Below are 24992 nucleotides of genomic sequence, written 5' to 3'. Positions count from 1 at the left end.
TGTCATGACCTCCTGAGGTTGTGAATGGCCCAGGCTTCCTGTCATCACCCTCGGACCTACTGGGCTATAGTCATGAGTTTTAGCATGGTTTGGCTATCACCATCTCCAAGTGTGGGTGCCCCCTATTTCCTAAGTCTCTCTAAAATTTGAGTAATAGGCAAATAAGAAGATACTTCTGAGTCCAATCCTACTTTCCAGGTTGAAGAGAATTTCTTCTAGGGTCAGGAGAGAATCACTGGACTTCTCTGACCCTATAGCAAGTACCAACACCCAGGTATGTGGATTTGGGGTATTTTAAACACATGCAGAGATTTCTCCTGAGATCTTGATTGTTCCATTGCAAAAAAAAAAAAAAGGAAAGGGGCAGCTAGGTGGCGCAATGGATAGAGCACTGGTCTTGAAGTCAGGAGGACCTGGGTTCAAATTTGGCCTCAGACTGAACACTTGATACTTACTAGCTGTGTGACCCTGGGCAAGTCACTTAACCCCAATTAACTTTAAAAAAAAGAATTTGCAAAAAGAAAAAGAAGGAAAAGAACAAGAAAATGAAAACTATTCTATGATGTTGGGTGAAAACTAAGGGATAGGATTCTGGGTGAATACAGTCCTGCTCTTGGCTCAAGAATATACACATATAATAGTAATAATTCATGTCACTGAAAACAGTCTAAATAGGCTCATATGATGTTTTCCTTAAACCTAAAAAAAGGCAATACGTCACCATATTAATTATCTAGTGAGTCAACATAGGTGCCTATCTGGTTGTGTTTCTTTAGATTTGTAGGCTCCCTGAGGGCAGGGACTGGTTTTTTTTTGTCCCTTTTTGAATCCTTAGCACTTAGCACGTTGCCTGGCACATTGTAGGTGCTTAATAAATGTTTATCGATTGATTGATTTACTCAAGCCAGCAACCCAGTTGCCTGGGCTTTGCGTGCCTAAAAGACTTGCAGTACCCCTTGTGGCCACTAGAGGGCACTTGGCCTGCAAATGCATAGGCTGTTTCTATGTTGCTGAGCCTATGGGGCATCAAGCTGCTATGCTGGGTAGGTATGGAATTAAACTAAGGAATTAAATGAAATATTTCTCAAAATATTTAAATATAAAATCTATTTTCTAGAGTCCTTATTCCATGTCTGGACTCTAAAGCCTCTCTCCTCACCCCATGTCTGGATGGCTTTTGAGCTGCTCCTTCAATTCGACTCTCTTTGGACACCACTCTCCCATGTCCGCAGAAACTCAGATACTTAACACGACATGATCACAGAGTTTATTGAATACAACAACAACAAAAGACAAAGTAAAAGGTTCACATGTTCCACATGAAGCTATCTCACCAACCTTTCCCCACTTGCCCTCCTAGTTCTTTGGAGGTGGCAGGCAAAAGTCCTTAATTATTCATAGACATAGACGATAGAAAGGAAAATGGGAAGGAGGCAAGGGGTGTGTGTGTGTGTGTGTGTGTGTGTGTGTGTGTGTGTGTGATTCTATCTGTGGATTATGGATAATAGAAAACAGGGAATAACAGTGAAAGGAAATCGACCTGCCCTGTCCAGCTAGCTCACCAGCCCAGTTCGAAATCACAACAGCCAGTCTTGGGACTCAGGATCTTTTCTTTTTATATTCTAATCTCCATCTCTGCTCCAGGCTCTACTGCTTCCGCAGCACAAGTCTCCAGCAGTCTCAGTCTTGAACAGCCTGCTGTTCAAGTCCCATGCCCTGTTGCTTGCATTGTTATCAGCAAGTCCTCTTTTCAAAGGTAATGGAAGAAGAGATAGCTAGTTCTGCATAGCAGTGAATAGATCTCATATTACTCCATCCCATCAAGTGGCTTCTTCTCCAAATGGAGTGAGCATGCCATAAGCTTCCTTATGAAGGGATAGATAATCATCAGAAACCACTTTGTCGGTCTCTTTCTCCCCAAATCTTTATTTTCCAGGGTCCTAGGGGAAGATAATTCAGACAACAGGATGATGTGCAGGCTATAGATTACCAACTCACTGAGCATTAAGATTCACAAAGTAATTTCCTAGAAAGGTCTCTGTTAGGTAAATATTTTACTTATAATACCACTTCTCCCCCATTTTAGACACATCAAAGAGCTGGGATTTTGCCTAGGCAGCAGGAATATAGGACAAAGGTCATCCTTTCCCTTCCGGTGATACTAAATGCTTCAAAGCTTAAAACTTCAGGGCAATTAACCTGGCCATGTACTAGCTCTTAGGAACATGACAAGGACTGAAAGGAATTCAATTATCCTAACCCAACCTGGAATAAAGACAGGGTAGGAAAAGGGGAGGGGGAGTGAGTGTGAAGCAGGGTGTGATAGTTGCCTGGGTGTGGTTGACTTGACTAATGAGAGAACCTAAAACATGTTGCATTAGTCACCCAAGTATGTTAGCCCAGGGCTATCTCATAGAAGATGCAGGAGGTCTGGGATTTAGGCTGAGCTAAAGCACTCTAGTCCTCTTCCATGTCTTTCTCAGTCACGAGGATATCAAGGAGGAAGATAATGCAAAAGTGGTAGCCAGTGTGGCCATTACAGAAGTCTGGAGCTCTGGGGCAGCAGACTTGTGACTGACTTAAGTGGGCATGGCAACAGAGACTGGAATATCTCTGGGCACAGCTTTCCAGGAAAATCTTGTAAGTTCAGTCCTCCATCTAAAGAGGGGCTCAGGTCTGCCGAAGACCAGTTATCTAGTTCACTTGGGGCCCTCCAATTCTACCTAAACTTCCTAGACTTCTCTGACTCATGGATAATAAGGACAACAATTGGCATTTATGAAGGCCTTTATGATTACAAAGCACTGTGTGCATGTAGAAAATCTCATTTAATCCTCAAAATTATCCTACTGAGGTGGAAGGAAAATATTACTACCTCCAATTTTATAGATCCGGAAACACTTTTGAGGGTTAAATAACTTGTTCAAAATCAGTGGCAAAGGTGGGAATCCCAATTTAGGTCTTCTTTGGCCCACTCAGTCTATATCTCTTTGACCATCTACCCCAGGACCACCATGGTCTCTGATAGATAAGCTCTTGCCCAGAACCAGGCCTCCATCTTATTTCTTAGATATTTGCAAGACATGTATAGTCGCCCCTGTCCTTTCTAGCTCCCCTTCACGTGTTATCTCTCCCTTCCCTTAGAATGCAAGGTGCAGGGACTGTATCCCCACAGCACAGTATATAGTATATAGTGAGAGCTTACTTAATAAATGCTTATCATTGATTCATACACATGTATGGAAATGTATGCATATACAGTATATACTTCCAGGTCCTGTCTCTGGCCCAGAGAGGGAGACTCCATTAGGCGAGGTTAGTTGGGTGACCAACCAACATGAGAAAAAAGGTAGATGATTTCAAAACACAATGCAATGAAAAAAAAAGTGCTATGATTAGGAGGGGAGATCAGGAACTTTGATCACCCAGAGAAGTTCCTCTTAGGCTAGACCTAGAACCTCCTACTTTGGGGTAAAAAGGTCACAGCTGAGGCCTCTTCATCTCAGTCTCCCTGGGGATTAGGGTTCTGGAATGCTAAGAAAGAGAAATGTGGATGTGGTGAGACTAGTGGACTAGAACTTAAGGGCAGGTATATCAAAGAAAGGAGAAGGAGCTAGTGACCTGAGAATGAGTAGATCCTACCATGAATGATCTGGACCTGGGAGATCCAGGACAAGGGAATCCAGGGCAGAAGGATCTAGGACGGGAAGATCGGGAACTAGGAGATTCAGGCCCCCAAGAATCAGACCCTCCTGACTCTTGCAGCAGTCGTGACAGATCCTCCACCAGGTGCCATTTTTCCCGTACTTGCTAAAAGGAGAGGCAAGGAATGGGCACTCAGATAAAATGGTAATTAAGGAGTGACGTCCTGCTTAATTCCCGACTCAGGCCATGACTCCAGATTAAGATCCACCCCCTAGTCCCTGGTCCCAACACTAGCTCATTCCCTGCCTCAGAGCCCCTCCAGGGCCTGCCTCCCACCCTCCCACCACACTCACCCATAGCAGCTGTCTCCTGAGACCCTTGATGGCCCTTTTGTTGGCCCCGGATTGGGAGAGGCACACAGTCAGTGTAAGGCTTTGAGGAAACAGGAAAGCAGAAAGTAACAAATCTTAGGCTTCATTCAGTCCTGGACACAGCTTCCCTTCCCTTGGCCATTTTCATCTCAGCCCACTACCTCCCTGCTGCAGCACACTCCTCCCCCATCTGAAGTCACTTCAAATCTCCAGGTGCTGATTTGTATCATATAAACATGCTTTATAGTCAAGATAATGGACCACTCCTTCTTTTCTCTCAATGGTCCCCGACTTCTCTCTTCAGCAGGGTCAAAATCAACCCAAAGGGGCATTTGGGAGCAATAGGCTACAAAATAGAGGTGAGCCTCACCCTTCTCATCTCTTCCCAATTACTTACAAAGTATTCAGTGGTACTAAGCCACAATCTTAGGATCTGGACTTATTTCTAGAACAAAGCACATTTTGTATGACTTTTTTTTTAAATGATTACTGGATCATAAATTTAGAGCTAGAAGGTTACTTTAGAGGCCAGTCTTCATTTTACAGATGGCTAAACTGAGGCCCACAGAAGAAAAGGGAAGGAAGAGGAAGTTTCTGGTATTCTCTCATCTCTGATCTCCAGGTGGTGCATATGTAAATCAACATCAGGGTAGCCAGAATGGCAAGAAGAAATAATGAAAACTGTCACTAGTTAGCTTGATTGGCAACTCACAGAGCCCAGTGATCTTCATGAAAAGAGGGTGGAAAAACGGCTCTCTCTCTAGCTCTATAATTATTTCAGGGGCCCCATGAGTATAGAATTCCTGTATGAAATTTTGATCCTCAGACTCTTTTTCAGTCTCAGTTTCCCGTCTTCACACATATCAGGCTGATTTAACTCATTCATTCATTCATTTATTTGTTTTTGTTTTTTGTTTTTGGCTAGGCAATGGGGTTAAGTGACTTGCCCAGGGTCACACAGCTAGTAAGTGTCTTGTGTCTGAGACTGTATTTGAACTCATGTCCTCCTGACTCCAAGGCCAGAGCTCCATCCACTGTGCCACCTAGCTGCCCCTCATTCATTCATTTAAAGCACATGTACCAAGCACCTACATGTACAGAGAACAGTGCTAGGCACTAGGGAAAATACAATATTTAGATAAACCAGTTCTAGCTGTCATGGATGTACTAGCTTCCAGGTACATCTGCTTGCTGTGCTTTGGCTCCTGCACCCCCTCCCCGCCTTTGATCCAGAGGCAGTACCTAAGTAAGATGAGGATGGGGTACCAGAAGGTATTGGAACCAAAGTAGTAAAAGACTTTCTGGGCTGATGGTGAGAGTCGCAAGGCCATGGCCTCTGGAACCACTTGCCAGGGTGCTGAGTAGTTGGAGAAAAGGCCGCAGTTTACAGAGGAGGGGATGCTGCAGAGGAAAGGGTAGAGAAGGAAAATCAAGGAGGCTGGAGCAGGACAGATGCCCCCATAAGGGACATTCCTACCCCTGAGACTTCTTACCTGCTGATGACATAGAGCAGAGGCACAGAGGCCACGAGGAGGCCCAGCAGGAGGACCAGCTGGAAGAAGAAGGTGGCACTGGAGGCTTGGAAGAGGCGAGGGGAGGGCCTGCAGTTCCTGAGGAGAGTGTACTATAGGGAGGTGAGAGAGGAGAGATTATGCAGGATATTTCTCCCAGATTTAAAAGGCAGAATGGTCATAACCCAATGTTTACTGCGACTTCCCTGCTCAATGTCTTCACATTTGCTAAAGCACCACAGCCTGTAAAGCTGGCTTCTCTCTTCTGCTGAGGGGAAGATTCTTGGCAAACCATCTCTTCCAGAGCCATAACTAGGGTTGAGCAACTGGGGCTTTGCTCCAGGGAACCAACATGGGGAAGTTGCACTTCGTCTCCACTGTTGTCTTGGAAGGGCTCTCCTCCTACCTCCTTTTCCTGTCCTCTCACCCCCTAGGGTCCGAGTACACATTGGCTTGAGCAGTACTCTCTGGGACACAGTACTACTACAAACAGTATACTGTTCTTTCTGTCAGGTGGACACTTATTCTCAATTTAATTTAGTCCAGGAAAAAAATTTCTAGTTTAATTTCTTATTTCCCCCTGCCTGGCCTTAAGGATAGCTACCTAATCATCTCCTTAGAGCTCCTGCCTCAAATTTACCTGATCTTTATATGTTTCTCTACTTCCCTTTCCTTTCCCCAACTAGGTAGCACAGTGGATAGAGCTCTGGGCCTGGAGTCAGGAAGACCCTGAATTCTAATCACGTCTCAAATACTAGCTGCATTACCCTGGGCAAATAACTTAATGTTTGCTTAGTTTCTTCATCTGTAAAATGGAGATAACAACACACCTTGCAGGAGAATCAAAAGAGATAATATTTATACAATGCTTAGCACTTTACACTGCAACCTAGTTGGCACTGTATAAATGCTTATTCCCTTTTCAATAATGGCTTCTTACCTTCTTGACATAAAAGGTGAAGAAGATGAAGATGCTGGTGAGCAGAGGCAGTAGGGGGCAGTAGAAAAGTCCCATCCAGGTGATCGTCTGTCCAGCTACAATGTCCAGCACATTCTTGGGTACCAGAAATTCTTCTCTGCCCAGCCAGACCCAGAACTGGCCTGAGAGATGATCTACCAGCAGCCTGAAGTCAGGTGGGGAACAAGGGTACCACTGAGTACCCCCTAGGCATCATAGGTGCAAAGAAGCAAGAGATACTCATCTCTTACTTAAAATTGTGAAACTGCAGCACGTCAAAGCTGAGAAGACTAAGGCCCAGTGGGGGGAAGTGCTTGTCCAAGGTCAAAAAGGCATCTATAGACAGCATAGAGTTTCTTGTGGGCAGCCTAGATACTGTCATATTTTTCTCATGCTTTTGCACATACATTCTCTCTTTGTCTCTGTCTCCTTCTCTCTCTCCTTCTCCCCCCCCCACATTTTTTTGTGTGTGAGGCAATTGGGGTTAAGCGACTTGCCCAGCATCACACAGCCAGTAAGTGTCAAGTGTCTGAGGCCGGATTTGAACTCAGGTTCCAAGGCCAGAGCTGTATCCACTGCACCACCTAGCTGCCCCCTCCTTCCTCTATTTTTCCCTCCCTCTTTCCCTTCTTCTGTTTTCCCTCTCTCTTCTTTTCTTCTTCTCTCCCTTCTTTCATTCCTCTCCTCTTCCTTTTTCTCTCCCTTTCTCTTTCCCTCTTTTCCTTTCTCACTCCATCCTTCTCTCTCTTACCTTCCCTCTATCCTTCTCTCTCTTTCCCTCCCTCCATCTCTCCTCACCTATACTAATCATAGTTATATACACATTTTGATACAGATTTGTGATGCACATATACACTCATATAAATGTGAATTTATACCTGTCCATATTTATACAGGTAAACATTCCCATCACTCTCTCTAGCCCCTGACACATTTTCCTAAGCCTCTTTTTCCTTGTCTCCCAGAGCAATGATGTCAGGGTAGGATAAGGAGGTGAGGTTTCTTACCTCCTTGGCAGGGTGATCAGGAAGGCAAAGGCCAGCATGAGGAAGAAGTCAAATATGCTCAACTTGTATAACTCCTGACCCACTGAATTCTCCCAGCACTGGAAGTAGAAAACAGAGAGAACTCCAGTGACCCACCCCCTTTTCCACACTGTCTCTAGAAAAGGGGCACCCAGGAAGCACTATCCTCACTTGTGGGCTGATGTTACTTTCCCAACCCTGAAGTCAAGGATCTGATTGGTCTGGTCAGTGATGGAGAAGGGAGGGGAGATGTGAGCCTTAGGTGTCATGCCAAAACACAGTCTGTAAAGGAGGCCAGGGGAGCCAAAAGAAAAGGTCTTAAGAACCGAGGGAAGCACAAAGGCTAGGTCTGAGTCCTATCACTGACCAATTGCAATGCCTAACTTCCCTGGCTTCTAAGGGAAAGGGAGCAGCACCCCAGGTTCCCCTCCACCTCAGCCAGAGGTGCTTGTCACCTGGTCACATTGATTATAACCATGGGGCTCACAGCTGGAATGGTCACTTCTGCCAGAACATAGCACTGCTTGCTGTCTCAGTGAAAAAAGGAACATGCCCAAGCTAGACAGCTTCAGAACCACGCACCTGCGGGAGTGCAAGTCATAGTGTGAAGAAGGGGGAACCTAGCCTGTGGGGGTACCCACTGAATGTCGCGGTCATTAAGACTGGGTGAGCACAGATCTAGGGAGCACCTACTCTATATGAAAGTAGAAAGTGAAGTCAGGGTGGTCCTTCAGAGCCCTACCATGTCTGAGACTGAGACCACCCTTCTCAACTTCTAGTGACCCTCTGACTTTGGAAAGAGTCTAGACCCACCTCTGAGATACTATTTTCCTAGAGGATCTCTTTTTTTTTTAAACTTTTAAAATGTTTACTTAGGCAATCAGGGTTAAGTGACTTGCCCTGGGTCACACAGCTAGTAAGTATCAAGTGTCTGAGGTCAAATTTGAACTCAGGTCCTCCTGACTCCAAGGTTCCACTGCACCACCTACCTGCCCCCGGAGGATCTCAAGGAAATAATGTCCCAGGGTCTGGGTCTCATGGGAGGGATTAAGATCAACAGATCACATGGATATGAACATATGAAGTTGTAAGAAATGCTACATTGGGTAATACTCATGAGTTACCCATGGTCTCTGACCATGGCACCCAGGGGTGTTTGGTGGGAGAATAAAATAGCTGTTATTTATGAAGCCAGCCTCTCAAGGATTATTTTCAAGAACTGGGAAGCTGTGATGAATAGCCCTTTCCCCAGTCATGCTGGTATTATGGCAGAGGTAAAGCCATTTTACATATGTCAGATACTAATACATACGCTATTAATTGTTAGCATGTGATAAGGGACCAGACAAGATAGTTCTGGGAAGATGTATGAACAAGATAAAGCATACATTAGTCAGAAAGACTGAGGAGAGCTGGGGCATTTTAAGCAATATGCCTAAAAATATGAGTTGGTTAGGACTTGTACAACTTCCCAGAAAACCAAAAAGGAAAGGACCTTGTTTCTTCAGCATCCAGTAGAGCTGAGAGAGGATGGCTCTTGCTTGTGTTGAATACAAAAGTTTGAGCATGAGACAAACTTATCAGAGAGGCAGGTAGAGAAAGACAGGTTGGGCAGGGCCAAACTTGGAAAACTGGACAGAAACAATTTAGAACTCAAGAAAATCCCGAGTACAATTTCTACTTTAAGCTAGATCTGTTTGGTCTCTAATTCTACCATATAACTAAAATTTTCTTCTATGTATTATGTTTGTACCCTCGGATTCCTATGATCAAGTAGTTTACTGTTACAATAAATAGGTAATTGAGTATAACATGGCGATGGCTTACCACTGAGGAATGCAACCAAAAGGAATGAAAGAACTGAGGTGCTAAGGTTACAATCTAAAAAGTAGATCCTTTCTTTGGATCCTTGGGTGATAGCAGGCATGAATTCAGGGAGCCTCTTTTTGGAGGTCTCTCTGTCTTTGGTCTAAAGATAGACCTGTTGGACACCAACATTTTGAACTCAAGCTCAGGGGTCTTATCCTCCCTTACCAAAGTAGTACTGACCAAAAAAGGGTGAGATTGATCTCGGTGTTGGGGGGATAATTCTCCAGTTGGACCAGGAATCCAAACAACAGGGGCCCCAGATTGTTGACAAGAGAAATGACTCCAGGTGACATGTACTGAAGCAGCAAAGAGAGAGACTCCTAGGAGAAGAAAGGGGTGAGCAGTTTAAGATGGGATAACTTGGGAAACAAGATGCCCACTAGGGTGAGAGGACCCACAGAGGGCAGACAAAGGAGGAAGGAAGGGGATGCCTCATACTTCCATATTATAAAAATTTACTGTGTGGCTACACCTTTCACTAATTCAAATTGCAATCGCTTCCATGCCTCGATAGAAGGTCTTCAAGGAATTGCTACGGTTCCCCCCCCCCAAAAAAAAAGTCGGCGTTCTGGTAATGATTCTATCCAAACTTAGCTAGTCTTTTGACAACTGATACAGACTCTGCCAGTTTGGGAGGACCTTTTGCAGCTTGAGCTTTCATGGCACAGCTTTCAAGAATCCTGGTTTGAATCCATGCCACGATGAAGTATTACAGGGATTAAAGTGAGAATCCCCCATCATTATATTATCATGTAATATTCTGATTATCCTCAATGGAGGCTGGTTTCCAGAAGAGGTGTGGGCTTAACAACAGACCCTCATGAAGAAGGAGAAGACCATTACTCACATCTTTATAGTTCTGAGAAAACTTGGTGGCCCAGTAGATGGCACTGATACCCCCAACCACCAAGAGTCCTATGATCATGTTGAGTCCCACATAAGAAAGAAGCTGTCGGGCCCTTTGCTTTCTCGTTTGCTGCTGCATCTGCAGGGTGCGCTGCTCCTCTTGGAGCTCGATCTGAAATGGGGACACAAGATGATAAAGGTGGGAGGGGGTGCGGTTAGGGCTGGGCAAGGATGGGGACCACTGCAAGGCTGTGGCCTGCAAAAGGATTGTATTGTATCTAATATAGGCACACGGTCAGAAATAATTGAGGGGATGAACAGGAACAGAAAAGAATCATGTTTAGGGCTGGTACAGAGATATTCTTGAGATAACTCTAAGTGAGGAATAGGAGTAGGGTCCTGGTGGGGACATGGGCAGATGCAGCATCTCCTTGCTGTATAGCTACATCCCCTAATACTAATACCCATCTCCCCACACCATGCAAAGCCTCTTATTGTTCCACAATCTTCACTACCACTACTCTCCCTAAATGAATTGAAGGCACATTTCCTGCCACTTACCTTGAGAATATTTTATGTCTTTTGCCTAGATGCAAAAACCACTAATAACGTTCTAAGAAATCAAAACTTCCCTCTTCTCTGTGGCCTCTAGCTCTGGAATGCTCAGCCTTCATCAAGAACCTTCATTTCACATATACCCAGACTGAGGTGTTTGGGTGGATTAGCCCTCTCCCCTGCTTCCCTCGTAAGCACTGCCCTCTCCACCCTATCAAAGTCACGGACCCCAGACGTGGCACCTTGAATTCATTGCTGATGCTGTGTTGCTTGATGGTGGCAGCTTCCCGGCTTCGGATGCAGAAATCCCAGGAGACAAACACCTTGCTGCTGAGTCGGGGCCTGTAATCCCTGCTCAGCAGTCGCTTATGGAGCAGCCCCTTCACCATGCTAGACAGAAGAGGTATATATGTATGCATGCATGTGCGCATGTACGTGTGCGTGTGTCTTGGGAGCTAGGGGAAGGAAGGAGGCAGAATAGTGCTTCAGATCCTCTCAAGTCCCTACTGCCCCAGGACTTTGCCTTCTCTTCTGTAGACCTCCAAGCAGTTATTCTGTCAGCCCCCAGACTAAGAGACTTCTGGTCACAGCCCTTCCCTGGGCACTGAACAGAGAGAGATGGGGAGGCATACAGAGGAGGAGACAGGGTCCCTGCATTCAGGGGATTTGCAGCTGGAGGTAGGTAACATCCCTTTGGTCACTGAGCAGCCCTGAAAAGATGCCAACAGGCACAAATGGATTTGGTCTGTAAGATTAATGGCTAAATGGGGCTAGGTTTTCAGGAAGAGAAGGAACCTAGATCTGGGGTGGGAGAATGGAGAAGTAGGGAACATGAGTTCTAATCTCACCGTCGTACAGTCCCACAGAAGCAGAGAAGCAGGCAGGTTAGTGGACTGAGGAGGTAGGCCAGGCGAACACTGTACTGCGAATCACTCTCTGGCCCCATTCGATATGAACCATAAAAAAGGTAGGTGTTGCTGAGAGCCTGGGGAAAGGGTGCACAAGGAGGGGCAGACCTGATCTCAGAGACCAAGAGATTTTTTCCTCCTTATCCCTCAGCCTAATCATGATCTCCCTCTCCCAGCCAGGCTTTGAGCAGAGTGTGATTTTCGTTTTTGTTTGCTTTTTTTTGGGGGGGGGCCCTAGGCAATGGGGTTACGTGACTTGCCCAGGGTCACACAGCTAGTAAGCGTCAAGTGTCTGAGGCTGGATTTGAACTCAAGTCCTCCTGACTCTATCTACTGCGCCACCTAGCTGCCCCAGCGGGGTGTGATTTTTCTTGGAAGATAAGAAGATACATGTACAGGGGCCTATGGAGTAGCCTGATCTTTTGTTGAGTATTAAGAAAGATGAGAACATTCTGGCCTGAGCCTCTGGACAAATTGGTCCTGCCTAGAAATATGTCTATGCTTTTTTTGGCCACCCTGACCCAACATCTCCAAAAGATTTGGGGGCTCAATTTGTTAGCCTAAAGCTGCTTCCAGGGGGCAGCTAGGTGGAGCAGTGGATAGAGCACCAGCCCTGAAGTCAGGAGGACCTGAGTTCAAATCCAGCCACAGACCTAACACTTGACACATTTTCTAGCTATGTGACTCTGGGCAAGTCACTTAACCCCAGTTACCTAAAAAAAAAAGAAACAAACAAACAAAAACAAAAACAAAAAACCTAAAGCTGCTTCCACCTAGATTTCCCTTCTCCCACCTTCTCTCCACTCCTCTGTTCAGACAAAGTCACACTCACCCTGCCAGTGAAGACATCCCACAAGTGCAAGTGGATTCGGCTCAGATCGGGCTGGGGCTCACGGCTGGTAGGGCAATGGTATGCTGGAAAGAGATGCCAGTTAGGAAGAAAGTGGTGCATAACTAGGGCAGGGCAATCAGGGCTTTGCTCCAGGATGATGCAATTTAGGGGGTGATGACAATACTTAACAGTCCTTTAGCAGTGTAGAAACAACTGAGGTTAGCATCTGGGTAGTTAAAAAAGGAAGTTACCAGAGTGTGGCTCTTCCTTCCCCAAATCTGGCTGCCCCTCAGATGAGCTTCTCCTTAACCTGGCTCTACTTTGTTCCCCTCTCCTCAGTGGCCTCATGAAGCCTGTGCCATGAAGTGTCCGAACTATTTAGTACTATCCCAAACCCTCCTCATACAACTGAATTTGTCTTAATAATTGATTTTAGGATACATTTTGTGCTATTTGCCCCGGACAAACAAAACTGCTAGTTTGGGCTCTGAGTAGAATGGCAGAAGCTTTTAAAAATTTTCCCAAGGTGACATAGCATCCTCACCTCTCCACTCTTCTAATATCACCTCACCAATTCAGATCCCTTTTAGCCCAAAGGAGGCAGAAGAAAGTTGAGCAGGAAAAGCTGATTATCACAGATTACAGAAAAATGCTTGGGCTAGGCAGGACCTTACAGCAACCCCCTCATTTTATAGTTGAAGGAATTGAGGAATTGAGACCTAGAGAGGTAAAATGATTTGTCTAAAGTTACACTGCTAGTTAACACCAGGGCCAGAGCTTGAATGTGAGCCTCCTAACTATAATTCTCTCTCTCTCTTTTTTGTCTTTTGGTTGGGCAATGACTTGCCCAGGGTCACACAGCTAGCAAGTGTTATGTGTCTGAGGCTGAATTTGAACTCAGGTCCTTCTGACTCCAGGGCCGGTGCTCTATCTACTTCACCACCCAGCTGCCCCCTAACTACAATTCTCTATTAGATCATGTTGCCCTGTTAGCTGAAGAGATGTTATTATTTGTTCAGTCTCATGCCTAATTGCTCAGGTATATGGGGACACATGGTAAGATGCAAAGCAAAGCACTAATGCAGTCTCCCCCAAGGACTGTTCTGATCTGCTATGTCTGGGATTGCTGGGACTTCTGAAACTAGTGGGAGCTGTCAGTGAAATGGTGCAGTGGGTGAAATGTTCAAATCTCGCCTCAGATACTCACTAGCTGTATGACCCTGGGCAAGTCAGTTAACCTGTTTGCCTCAGTTTCCACATCTATAAAATGAGGGTTAATAATAGCACCTATATATTAATAATAGCACATGCACTTGTAAGGTTGTGAGGATGAAATGAGAAAATAATTATTTTATTATTAATAATTATTATATTATATATAATATTATATTATAAATATTATAATTAATAATAATTATTAAGTGCTTAGCACAGTATCTGGTATATAGTGAGCACAATATACATCATCATCATCATCATCATCATCATCATCATCATCATCATTATTATTATCACCTGGGCAGGATAGAACCATCACCCCTCAGAAGGCTCGACCAATTCCTATAACTTGGGGTCACTAGACAAACATTCTTAGGGGGCAGTTGATGTCATTTTCCTTGATGCTACCCACTACAGATCAGCTACAAGGCGGGACCTTCTCCCCTCCCCTCCTCCAAATGCTTCTTAACCATTTGGTACTTGAACAAATACCCTCATACCCTCTGCAGGGGTTCTTAACCTGGGTTCCTTAAGTTTGTTTTTTTTTTTAAATATTCTGATAATTATATTTCAATATATTGTTTTCCTTGGTAATCTCTAGATATTTTGTTTATTTCTTCAAAGGTTGAGCTTTCTATATTAGGGTGATTTGACCTTAGCTAGGGGAATATGTGCAGGGGAAGCCGATATCCTCCATTCCTACCTCCCTACCAAAGCAGGACACTCCAGAGTGGACCAGGCCAGGGAAAATAGAACCTGGGGTCAGGGACTGGGAACTGGACTGGGGAGGCTGAAGCAGCTACTCACAGGTGTTGAGGGCAGGGCCTGGTTCAGGTGAATGGAGCCAGGCCAGAGGCAGCAGCACCAAACTGGAGGTCAGCAGAAAGGTGAGCAGGTTGAGGACCATCAGGAAACGAAGGAAAGTGAAATAGGACTGGATCCCTGTGCCAAAGAGCCCTGTGGGACAAAGCAGTGGGGGAGATGGCTTGGAGCAAATAGGGTGAGGAGCCCAGGGACCTGCAGGAGCCAGCTCTACTTCTGGGGAGCTGATTGTTAAATTTGCAGTGTGAACATTGACACCTCTGAAATCATGCTACACAAATCAGGAATTCATTTATTGTTTTGTTGATTGGCTAGACTTAAGAAAGTGATGGAGAAAATGTTAATAATTCACATTGAACTGAGAAGTATGTTATATGCATATTACATCCCCTACCCCCAAGCTGGTTGTTAAATATTTACCAACTCATCTTTGGGTAGAAGCTACTGCAATGGGTAGGGCTTTTCAAAGCATATGTATATGGGAGAGGGAGTATCAGAAGAGGTGGGACTTGAACCCCTGTACCTCCTTTGGACTAAGGCCTTTTCAGAAGCCCTGGGTCCCTGAAGACTTCTGCCCATACCTGTTACTCCTTAGACTGAGGATGGTAGGGGCAGGTGGGGGGGGGGTGGAGAAGGTACGAAGGCATAGAGCTGGCCAAGGACTGAGCTCCACATGCAACACTATCACCTGAGAGGCATATAAGCTTCATAATGACAGAGACCATCTATAGCTAAATTGTATCTCTCCCACCCCCAGTGCCCAATACTGGGCTCCACACACAGAAGGCACTTAGTAAATGTTGTTATTACTGTTATTGATTGGGAAGGGGTGTATAAATTCTGGACAGCATCACAGTATGGCCACCCTCATTTTTATACTGGGTGACATAAGATTAAAATAAGTAGGAAAGGTGACTCAAAAGGGCCAAAAGGGAGGGGGCTCCAAAGCATAAGTTCAAGCTGGGAGGAGGGAGAAGAGGAGACAGGGGAACCAGAAAGGGTAGTGGCAATTCACCTACTTGCCTTAGGTCTTTGGAGCATCAAGTCGGTCCTGAAGGTTACCTCCCTGAGTCCCAGCAGCAGGCCTGGGCCATAGCTCCTATGGGCAGCTTCCCTCAGGTTAATTGGTGGGGATTTGACATGAGTTTGAATCGGGAGCACAGCTCCTCTCACTGGATCCAGAATAGCTACCCAGAGTTTTTCTTGCCTAAGGGGGTTAGTTGTCTTGGGAACTGACTGGAAGGGGTGGATTGGCAGAAGGAGTCCAGACTGTGCCTCCGTAAATCTGGGGTTTGATCAATAGGACCTATGTGGTGATGCTCCCACACCACGTTCAGAATTGGACATTGAGACTACCCTGTCTGACGGTGATGGGCAGGGGTGGGGGGAAGACAATTAGAAGTATTATGGAAGGCTTTTTTTTGGGAAGGGGAAGGGGATCCTACCGCCAATCTCATAGAGGTCAGTCTTCCAGAGCCCAAAGATCCCCATAAGCCTGTGGCTCACATCCAGGAACTGCTGATGGACACGTTGCCATTTCTTCTTCCACTGTTCCCAGAAAGAGGTCTTTACCCCATCTGGCTCCCGGAGGTGCCTGGGAGAAAGGGATGGTGGTGAAGGGAACACCTCTAAGTTCCAGCTTCTTGCCTCTCACCTTCCTAAGCTCTCTACCTACTTCCAGGACAAAGGAGGTTCTGAAATTATTTGGCATTGGAAGGAGGTGAGAGAGGGGATGATTACATTCTCGTTCCACCTGATTCTTCTAGACAAATGCTATCTTCCAGCAAAAAATCAACTACTTGTTTCCTGAATGTGACATTCTATTTCTTCCCTCCACACATCATTGGAATAGGCCATCTGCCATGTGCAGAATGCAGTCCCCCCCTCATCTCTGCCTCTCAAAAGCTTTCTCTTCCTTCAAGGCTAATTACTCAGGGATCAACTCCTTCATGAAACCTTTCCTGATTTCCATTTATTTATAATCTCTCACCTTGATTCCCCTGGTACACATGAGATCATAGAGCTAAAACTGGAACACCTTCACTTAATAGTTTGAAGAAAATGGCTTGCCGAAAGACACAAAAGTAGTAAGTGGTGAAATTTGAACCCAGCTCCTCTGACTTTAGAATTCATAATTTTTCCATTGTCACACAATCCCTTTCTGTTGTATCTCCTCAGCAGAACATAAGCTCCTTGAGCAAAATGACAGCTTTGTTCTTGTCTCTGGGTCCCCAGGGCCTTGCCCACAGAAAGTTCCTAATACAGCAAGGTCTTGATAAATTTAAATAATGAAACCCCTAAAATTCAAACCCTTGTTTGAATTTGCCCTACATATTTCCACTGGGCTCAAACCAATTGCCATATTTCATACAATTATATCTTTGAATGGTGCAAATTCAAATCTATGCAGGGGATTTAATATTCATACTAATTAGAACCTAGCTATAAATGTTTATTAAGTTGAGCTAGCTGGTCATCTCAGGATTGGTGCCACAAGCTTGTTCCTCTGTTCTCTATTTCTTTACCTATCCCCCACCCCATTCTCTGCACCCGATTCTTTTTCTTTTTCTCATATTCCTTCCTTTAAGCTTTCTGAACAGCCCCTCCACTTTCCACTCATGCTGGAGATGCCGTCTAATGAACAGCAAAGCCTCTTGGGCACTATCACTAATTCTGCCAGGAGATTCCCTAGAAAACCCACCTGATGAGCCGTTTGTCCATCATGGCATAGGGCAGTGCCTGTAGTGCTACCTTGGTGCTGCATATTCTCTCCACCTCCTCCTCCCAGAGTACTTCACCCAGTGATTCGGGAGGTTCTAAATCTGATTGGGTAGACCTCTGCCTCAGAAGGAAAGAGGCCATCTCTGTAGAAGCCTTGACCCCAAAGGATGAATAGGCTCTGAGTACTCACCTGAGGAGTAGATAGAGAATAGAATTAGTTTCAGGGTTTTGATACTGTCATGAAGAGAGCAAGCTGGGAGAACTAAGGGTCTAGAGTGCAGGGAATCATTCAAGAAACATTGACAGAAGAAGTTCCTCAAAGGAAGTTGCTTATACCAATGAAATTGTAGGTCTGGTTAAGAAAAAAAGTCACCTGGACGCAAATATATAACACCAAGATCCATTCCCCCCAAAATAAATAGTAACAAAAAATGAAGTTTTCAAAAGATTCACAAACTGTAAGTCACCACATGAAAATATTCTCCAAATCATTAATGGTAAAGAGAAATTAAAATTAAAACAACTCTGAGGTTTTACCTGACTCTGTGAAAACTGGCAAAGATGAAAAAAAAGATGAGAATAGTTAATGTCAGAAGACTGACACTGTTGCATTGTTGGTGGAGCTTTAAAGTGGTCTCATAATTCTGGAAATCAGTGGGAAATTATGTAAGAAAAGTGAGCAAACTTTCCCTACCCTTTGATTGAACAATTCTTTGCCAACTCAAACACCAGCTGCCAACTGCCACCAACAGGTAGGTAAGCCTGAGAGTCCCCAAAGTGCAGTGCTCCTCAGACTACTGCTCATGGTTCTGCCTGGCCCTAGCAGTCAGTATCCCAAGAAGTCATTATCCCTTTGGAGATTCAAACTGGTGACTGCTTCTGTGGGTGCTTTGACCCCTCCCTCCTCAGCAGCCACAGCTATAGAAACCTAGAAAACAAAGTTCTTCTGTGAGAGTCTTTGGCTGAACATCAGAATAGGATATTATTTGATTAGTAGAACTAAGATGAAAAAAGAGGCATTACATCTGCTTTGCTGCTACATCCTAAGGACCTATGTGTCTTGCACCTGAAACCTTCTGTGTGTTGCCTTCCTCATTAGAATATGAGCTACTTTTCATTCATACAAAAATATTTCTAGAAGCTTTTTTTTGTAGTGACAAAGAACAGGAAACTAAGAGGATGCTCTTGGGAATGGCTGAACAAATTATGTTCTATAAATGTAATGGCATACAATTGTGCTGAAAGAAATGATGAAGGGGATGGTTTCAAAAAAATCTGGAAATAATTGCATGAACTGATACAGAATGAAGTAAGCAGAAAGAGAACAATTTAAATAATAGCAACATTGTAAAGGCAAACAACTGTGGAAGACTTAAAATTTTTGACCAAACACTGGTCCAGAGGATTTATGATGAAACATGCTAGAATAACAGAACTCACAGTGCAGCCTGAAATATTTTTTGGACATGGTGAATGAGGGAATTTGATTTACTTGACTATGCATTCTTACTACAAGGGTTTTGTTTTTCTTTTTCATTGGGGGGTAGAAGAAGGGAAAAAAAGAACATTTTTGTTCATTGAAAAAAATTCAATTTGCAAAAAAAGAATGTGAGCTCCTTGAGAGTAGAGCCCACCTTGCTGTTCCTATTTGTATTCCTGATGAAGTCTAGAGGTTTAGGGGTGCTGGAACCCCAAAATCATGACACATGGGTCCTGTCCGAAAGAATTCGACCCAAGCCTTCTTTTGGCCAAAGACAAGGTTTATTAAAGAGCCGCCATATTGGCCAGACTCTTAAGGAATCTGAGCACTTGTGATCTATTGGCTAGATTGTAAAAATCTGAACAGTGGCTAGATTATAAGAATCTGAGCATCTTAATGGAGACAAGATGGACCTTGTATACAGAGAGATTATGGGAGGGATCTAGGAGTGGCCAAGTAGTCTATGAGGTAATAGAATGCCAGGAACCTGGACCACATGGCCACGGAGAATTGAGCATCGCTGAGATTAAGGGTGGGAAATGGCAGGGGGCCATAGAGAGGTAAGACAATGGAGAGCTAGGCTAGGTTAAGGGTAACAGAGAATTGGGAGATTGGGTTTAGCCACAATGAAAGGCTAGTTGACAGGATTATAGCCAGAGATTTGGCCAGGTGGGAAAGTCCAGGGTTTTTCCTTTTTGGGGTCTAGATCCCATCCTCATCATTCCAAGTGCTCAGTAAATGCTTAATAAATGCTTTGTCAGGGGCAGCTAGGTGGCGCAGTAGATAGAGCTCCGGCCTTGGAGTCGGGAGGACCTGAGTTCAAATCTGAATAACAGTAAATGAACAAATAAATAAATAAATAAATAAATAAATGCTTTGTCTTTCATTCGTTCCTTCAGTCAATCCCCCTATTGGGCATATGTCCTAAGAAACTCAAGGACAGTAACAGAAGTCCTTTTAATGATAGTAAAGAACTGGGGGGGAAAGTGGGAAATGTCTGGAAAAAACCTATGACATATTAATATAATGAAATATATCGTACAGTTAGAAATGACATAAGGAATTCAAAGAAATGGAGGAAGATGTGTTTGAATTGACAGAACAAAATCAGCAGAATCAAGGGAATACTATCAATTCTGACAACAACGTAAATGGAAAGACATTAAAAGGAAACAACTCTTGAGTTGTGCCTGGCACAGGTGCTTAAATGCTTATTGCCCGACTGACAATAGAAACACCAGTGAAGGTTGTGGAGAAGAGATAAGGAAACAGACCTGCTTCTCCCAAAGGACAGCCGTTAGAACCCCAACCATTACACTGATCCCGAAATGCCTTTTTTTTCTCTGTACTTCTCTACCCCTGCTTCCATTATATGTGTAATTTAGAATTTTTGTAACAGTGCCAACTTTCCTTTGTGAACCGTATGCATGCATTTGTAGTCATATTGGCAAATTGAAACCTTTTTCTCCTTAATATTAGGATCCATATTAAATTCTTGCCCTCTATCCTGACCTCTATCTAAGTGAATATGCATAAGTAGAATCCAAGGGGAAAGCTATAGCTTCTTATTGTTCTCCCTAGATGACCAAGTCTTTAGGTCTTTGCTCTTAGCATCATGCAAACTAGTTAGAGGCCAACTAACTAGTTAGAAACTAGTTAGGATACTTTGTTTTAACTACTACCTATGCAATTTCATTATTTTTTGCCCTAACTCCTAAACTGTTTTCTCTGTCACAAAGAGAGGGTTCAATAAGGAAGGAGATAAGAAATGATTGTGATGCAAATACAAAAGGTATCAGTAAAACTTTTTTTTTTCTATTTTTAGAAACTTTTTTTTAAAGAAAGTCACTTGATCTCATTGCCTTCAGTTTCTCCAACTTTAAGTTGAGGAGAAAGGGCTTAACTCTAATACAGACAATGGGTAAGACTAATCAAATTCAGGAGGCAATAGATAAACAGGAAGCTCAGGATTCCCATGGGCAGCAGGATTTGGGGCCTGTCCTTTGGATGAGGGCAAGTTGCTTTCTACTTCCATGACTTAATTTTTCTCTTTAGGGGTGGAAACTTAGTTACCCTGGGAAAAAGGCCACAGATACAAGGGACCTGGGTAATATTGTAGATGATGTAGAGTCTTGGGTCCTCAAAATATCAGGGACCCCTTTTTTTGGGATGGGCCCACACTTCCCAGGTCTGTCCTTTGCTTGTCTTTCCATCCCTCCGACTTCTCTCACATTAGTCTTTTTCTAAGGGTAAGGAAAATGGAGTGAACTGAAAGTTATCTCCCTGCACTCCTAACCTCTCCCGCCCAGATCCTTTCTTTACCTCCGCCAGCTGAAAGCATATTTTCTTCTCGCATAGTTATGGCACAGAAAGCATCTTGAGCTGAGGTAAGGGGATTTGAGACTTAGGTGGGAGTTTCTTTGTCCCCAGATCAGAGGTAGACTTGCTCTGATCTGACCATGCTGGGGGTCCTAAACTTCCCTTCTGCCTACCCCACAGCTCCTTGCTCACAATCTGAGCAGTCCCTGTTCTCATAACTCCCTTCGGAGTCCCCTCTTGTCCCCATACTCACAGTATTTGTTGTGTTCCTTGGGCACAGCCTGATGCAATGTCTCTCTGTCTGTGATGCATGTCTGCCTTACTCTACTGAATTGATAGTAAGCTGGGGGTGGGGGAAGGTGAGGCTGGAGAGGGGGACAGGGGAGCATCACGTGACAGGAACAACTTGCCCCTGGGCCCCAGCCTGTCTCTTTCCACAGTCCCCCTGCCCTCCCCCTCTAGTTTCCTCTGTAGCTAAACCCAGACATAGAGACTGAACAGAAACTAGAGAGGAGGGGAAAGCTCTAATTCATTTCCTCTGACAAAGTTAAGTGAATAAGGAGCGTTTTGCCCTAAAAGATGCAGTGGAGGAACGGGTAAGGTGAGTAGCAGGGAAAAGGAGTAAGACTGTCGGGGGCAAGAGAGGTTGCATGGCAGGGCCATGCAGCCTAGGACTGGGTTGTCTAAAGGAGAAAGAAAGGTTAATTTTCATAGGCTCAAAGCTGGAAGGAGCCTTAAGGGTCACATAGTCCAGGGGTTCTTAACCTTCTGTGTGTCACATGGTCCTTGTTGGCAGACTGGTGAAGCCTATGGACCCCTTCTCAGAATAATGTTTTAAACGCATAAAATAGATAGAATTGCAAAGCAAGCCAAAAGTTAGTGAAAATAAAGATGTATATTTTTCCCCAAGTTTATGGATTATTTCATTATTTCAAGGTTATACAGATAGTGAATAATAGAGCTGCGGTTTGAAACACATCTCGTGATTCAAAATCCACTTTTATTTCCACTACTTGCTACCTCTCAACTATTTCTGAGGTCATTGTTGAAGGGATAGCGAGGGGAAAGACATAGGTGTGTTTTAAAGAAACACATTCTACTAACCCCACATTTTTATTCTAGTGCTTATGGGGTCTCAGATTCTTTTTTTTTTCCTCTGCTGATAGGACTTGAATTTTGCCAAATTGGGTCTATGATTGGGGTCTTCAGCCCCCACACTGCAGTTTGCAGCCTTGGCAGGCATGGCAACAAATCTACCAACCTTTAGAAGTCTGTGACAGCCACTAACTAGTTTTCTCATTGATTTGTGTATGGTCTTATGATAATGGGATTTAGTGTTAAAAGGGACTTTAATGATCATATAATTCTACTTCTTCATTTTACAGATGAAGAAACTGAGGCCCATACTGAATATGCCATGTGTGCTCTAGGCTCTAGTCTGCCACCAGTTCTTGCCTTGGGGACCCAGGGTGAGAAGGGAGCTTTGATATCTGAGAGTGCTCCTGAGTAGACTGGTATTTTTAACCTTTTTTCGTGTCTGGCTGGTGAATCCTATGGACCCCTGCTCAGAATAATGTTTTTAAATACACATGATAAAATATATAGAATTATGAAGGAAACCAATTATATTGAAATATAATTATCTGTATATATGTATGTGTGTATATACTTGTACACATGCACATATATGTGTATGTGTGTGTATGTGTATGTATACATACATGCAAGTTCATGGACCCCAGGTTGAGAACCCTTGCTCTAGAGAACAGCTGGAAACAATTTTTTCCCCTAACAGTTTCCAACGGAGAGGGATGAGTAAGAACGACAGTCCTCCTTATCAGCAGCCACTAAGCACAGAGGCACCTGGAAAATGTTGATAACAGCAATTCCTAGTACTTTTCTACTTCTTAAAAATATTCTGACAATGCTTTTCAACCATCTTCCATTTCTGTCATCGGTGCCATCATTCTTCCAGTCCCCAGGCCAGAAACAAGGGCATCTTGGACACTTTCTCTCCTTCATCCCTTTGCTCCGTCTCTTTCTAGTTCTTTCTTCCCAAGAAGCGTCTCTCACAGACGTGTTCCTTCCTTTCCATTCTTGCTGCTACAACCCTTGTTCAAGTTGTTATCTCCTCATGCCTTGGTCTACTGTTACTGCTGATTACAGCTGACCTCTTAGTAAGTCTTCCTGTCTCTGCTATTTTCTCCATTCTAATCTCTCTTATACGTAGTAGGATGCTGAAAGATCTTTCATTGCTTTTATCATTTCCCTAACCTGTTCAGTAATTGTCAATGACTCCACAACTGTCTAAGTCTTGTTGTTGTTCAGGTGTTTTCAATCATGTCTGACTCTTCGTGAACCCATTTGGGGTCTTCTTGGCAAAGATACTGGCGTGGTTTGCCATTTCCTTCCCCAGCTCATTTTATAGATGAGGAAACTGAGGCAAACAGGGGTGAAGTGACTTGCCCAGGGTCATATAGTTAGTAAGTGACTGTGGCCAGATTTGAATTCAGGGAGATGAGTCTTCCTAACTCCAGGCCCAGCGCTCTATCCATTGTTCCACCTAGCTATCCACCCTACCTAGCCAACTTTATTTCCCACTCCTCCATTTAATTCAATTGTTTTTATTAAGTGTCTGTTTTACGAAAGACACAGTTGCTAGTGTTAGGATCCCACGACAATAATTAAAAAGTCCCTTCCCTCAAGGAGCTTACATTCTGTGGACTATCATAACCGTTCTGTGGTTATGATCCTATACTATGGGGCTTCCTATAAAGATGCAAAGAAACCTGAAAGTTTTAAAGGGAAGGCTGCCCTGGGGCCGCATGCTATGTTATATGCCCATTTTACTATGGGGCTGATGCAAACTAATGGCCCAGAAATGGAGAGAGACGGGTTCTAAATTAAGATGCTGTCAGCTTGGATAAGTTGCTTCCTCACTATATGACTCAGTTATCTCATCTATAAAATGAGATGAAAAGTGCTGGGCTCCTTAATGTCCTACTATATGCCAGGCTTATTTCTGATTTATTTGCTTTTGTGCTATCCTACTTGTCAGGCACCATCTTCCTGTCACTTTTAACTCATTGAAATTATACCCATCTCTGAGGTCTAGCTCATGTTGCTTTCCCTCCATGAAGACTGCAGAATGCACTGATCTCTCCCTCAAATGGACTCATGATGTGCTTATTATCATGGTTCAGCTCCTAATAGAATGAATGTAAATTACAATTGTTTTCCGTTCTGGCCAGAAACTTTGAGGGTCTTTCCCTCCCAGACTGATATTTTTGTGGTGGTAAATTAGAACATCTATTGTCTCAATTCTTTTTTTTTTTGGCTAGGCAATGGGGTTAAGTGACTTGCCCAAGGTCACACAGCTAGTAAGAGCCAAGTGTCTGAGGCCGGATTTGAAGCTGGCACTTAGCACACTTAGTACAAGGTAGGTTCTCAATAGGTGCTTCCATCACACTCTATCTTGTCTTCATGCTTATTGTGTACTTTTTTTTTCAACTCAAATTCATTTTTTATTTTAACATGTGTTTTTAAAACTTTGGGTTACAAATTTTCTCCATTCTTCCCTCCCCACTCACCCTCATTGAAAAGGTAACCATCTCGATATGTCAAAACACTTCCATAGTAGTCATGTTGTGAAAAACTATATTTCCCTTCGTCCTATCCTACCTCTCATTTATTCTATTCTCTCTTTTGACCCTGTCCTTCCTCAGAAGTGTTTGCTTCTGATTATCCCCTCCCACAATCTGCCCTCCCCTCTATCAACCCCTGCTTTCTTGTCCCGTTCCCCTCTTATTGTCCTGTAGGGTAAGATAGATTTCTATATCCCATTGTGTATGTTATTCCCTCCTTGGGTCAAATCCTATGAGAATAAGATTCACTCATTCCCTCTCACCTTCC

General features: G+C 44.0%; 2 protein-coding genes across 5 annotated transcripts in view; one reads left to right on the top strand and one right to left on the bottom strand.

The window, feature by feature from the left end:
* Positions 1-1244: 1244 nt before the first annotated feature.
* TMC8 (transmembrane channel like 8) lies at positions 1245-21438 on the bottom strand. 4 transcript variants are annotated; one of them, XM_020965917.2, is made up of 17 exons: positions 21334-21438; positions 17262-17471; positions 16006-16154; positions 14546-14695; positions 12521-12603; positions 11629-11765; positions 11023-11170; positions 10227-10397; positions 9560-9699; positions 7966-8092; positions 7493-7590; positions 6468-6651; positions 5510-5640; positions 5259-5417; positions 3999-4077; positions 3643-3810; positions 1245-1940 (listed from the first exon to the last, which is right to left on the bottom strand). In XM_020965917.2, exons 2-17 carry the CDS (start codon positions 17420-17422, stop codon positions 1926-1928), a joined length of 2100 nt encoding a protein of 699 aa, XP_020821576.1. In that variant the 5' UTR covers positions 17423-17471; positions 21334-21438; the 3' UTR covers positions 1245-1925. The 4 variants fall into 4 exon arrangements, with proteins under 4 accessions (XP_020821576.1, XP_078011947.1, XP_078011946.1 ...); XM_078155821.1 differs by lacking the exon at positions 1245-1940 and adding an exon at positions 17976-18209 and having other exon boundaries at positions 1947-3810; positions 21334-21424; XM_078155820.1 differs by lacking the exon at positions 1245-1940 and having other exon boundaries at positions 1947-3810.
* A 120-nt stretch (positions 21439-21558) lies between these two features.
* The window catches only part of TMC6 (transmembrane channel like 6), a 45679-nt gene continuing 42245 nt past the window's right edge, over positions 21559-24992 (top strand). Inside the window, 1 exon segment of the mRNA XM_020965916.2 lies at positions 21559-21681. The gene's annotated coding sequence lies outside the window, so the exon portion shown is untranslated.

The sequence above is a fragment of the Phascolarctos cinereus genome, unplaced genomic scaffold (assembly GCF_003287225.1).
Source record: "Phascolarctos cinereus isolate Bilbo 61053 unplaced genomic scaffold, phaCin_HiC Scaffold_5;HRSCAF=322, whole genome shotgun sequence".
In the NCBI taxonomy this organism is placed as follows: domain Eukaryota; kingdom Metazoa; phylum Chordata; class Mammalia; order Diprotodontia; family Phascolarctidae; genus Phascolarctos; species Phascolarctos cinereus.
Note: the sequence above shows the minus strand (reverse complement) of the source record. Positions and strands in the feature narration are given on the sequence as shown.

Coding starts and splice junctions, on each gene's coding strand:
- TMC8 (XM_078155820.1), bottom strand. CDS start 17,422: ATGGCCTCTTTCCTTCTGAGGCAGAGGTCTACCCAATCAGATTTAGAA. Junction 16,155..17,261: donor ATGGACAAACGGCTCATCAG/GTGGGTTTTCTA, acceptor CCTTTCTCCCAG/GCACCTCCGGGAGCCAGATG. Junction 3,811..3,998: donor TCAGGAGACAGCTGCTATGG/GTGAGTGTGGTG, acceptor CTCTCCTTTTAG/CAAGTACGGGAAAAATGGCA.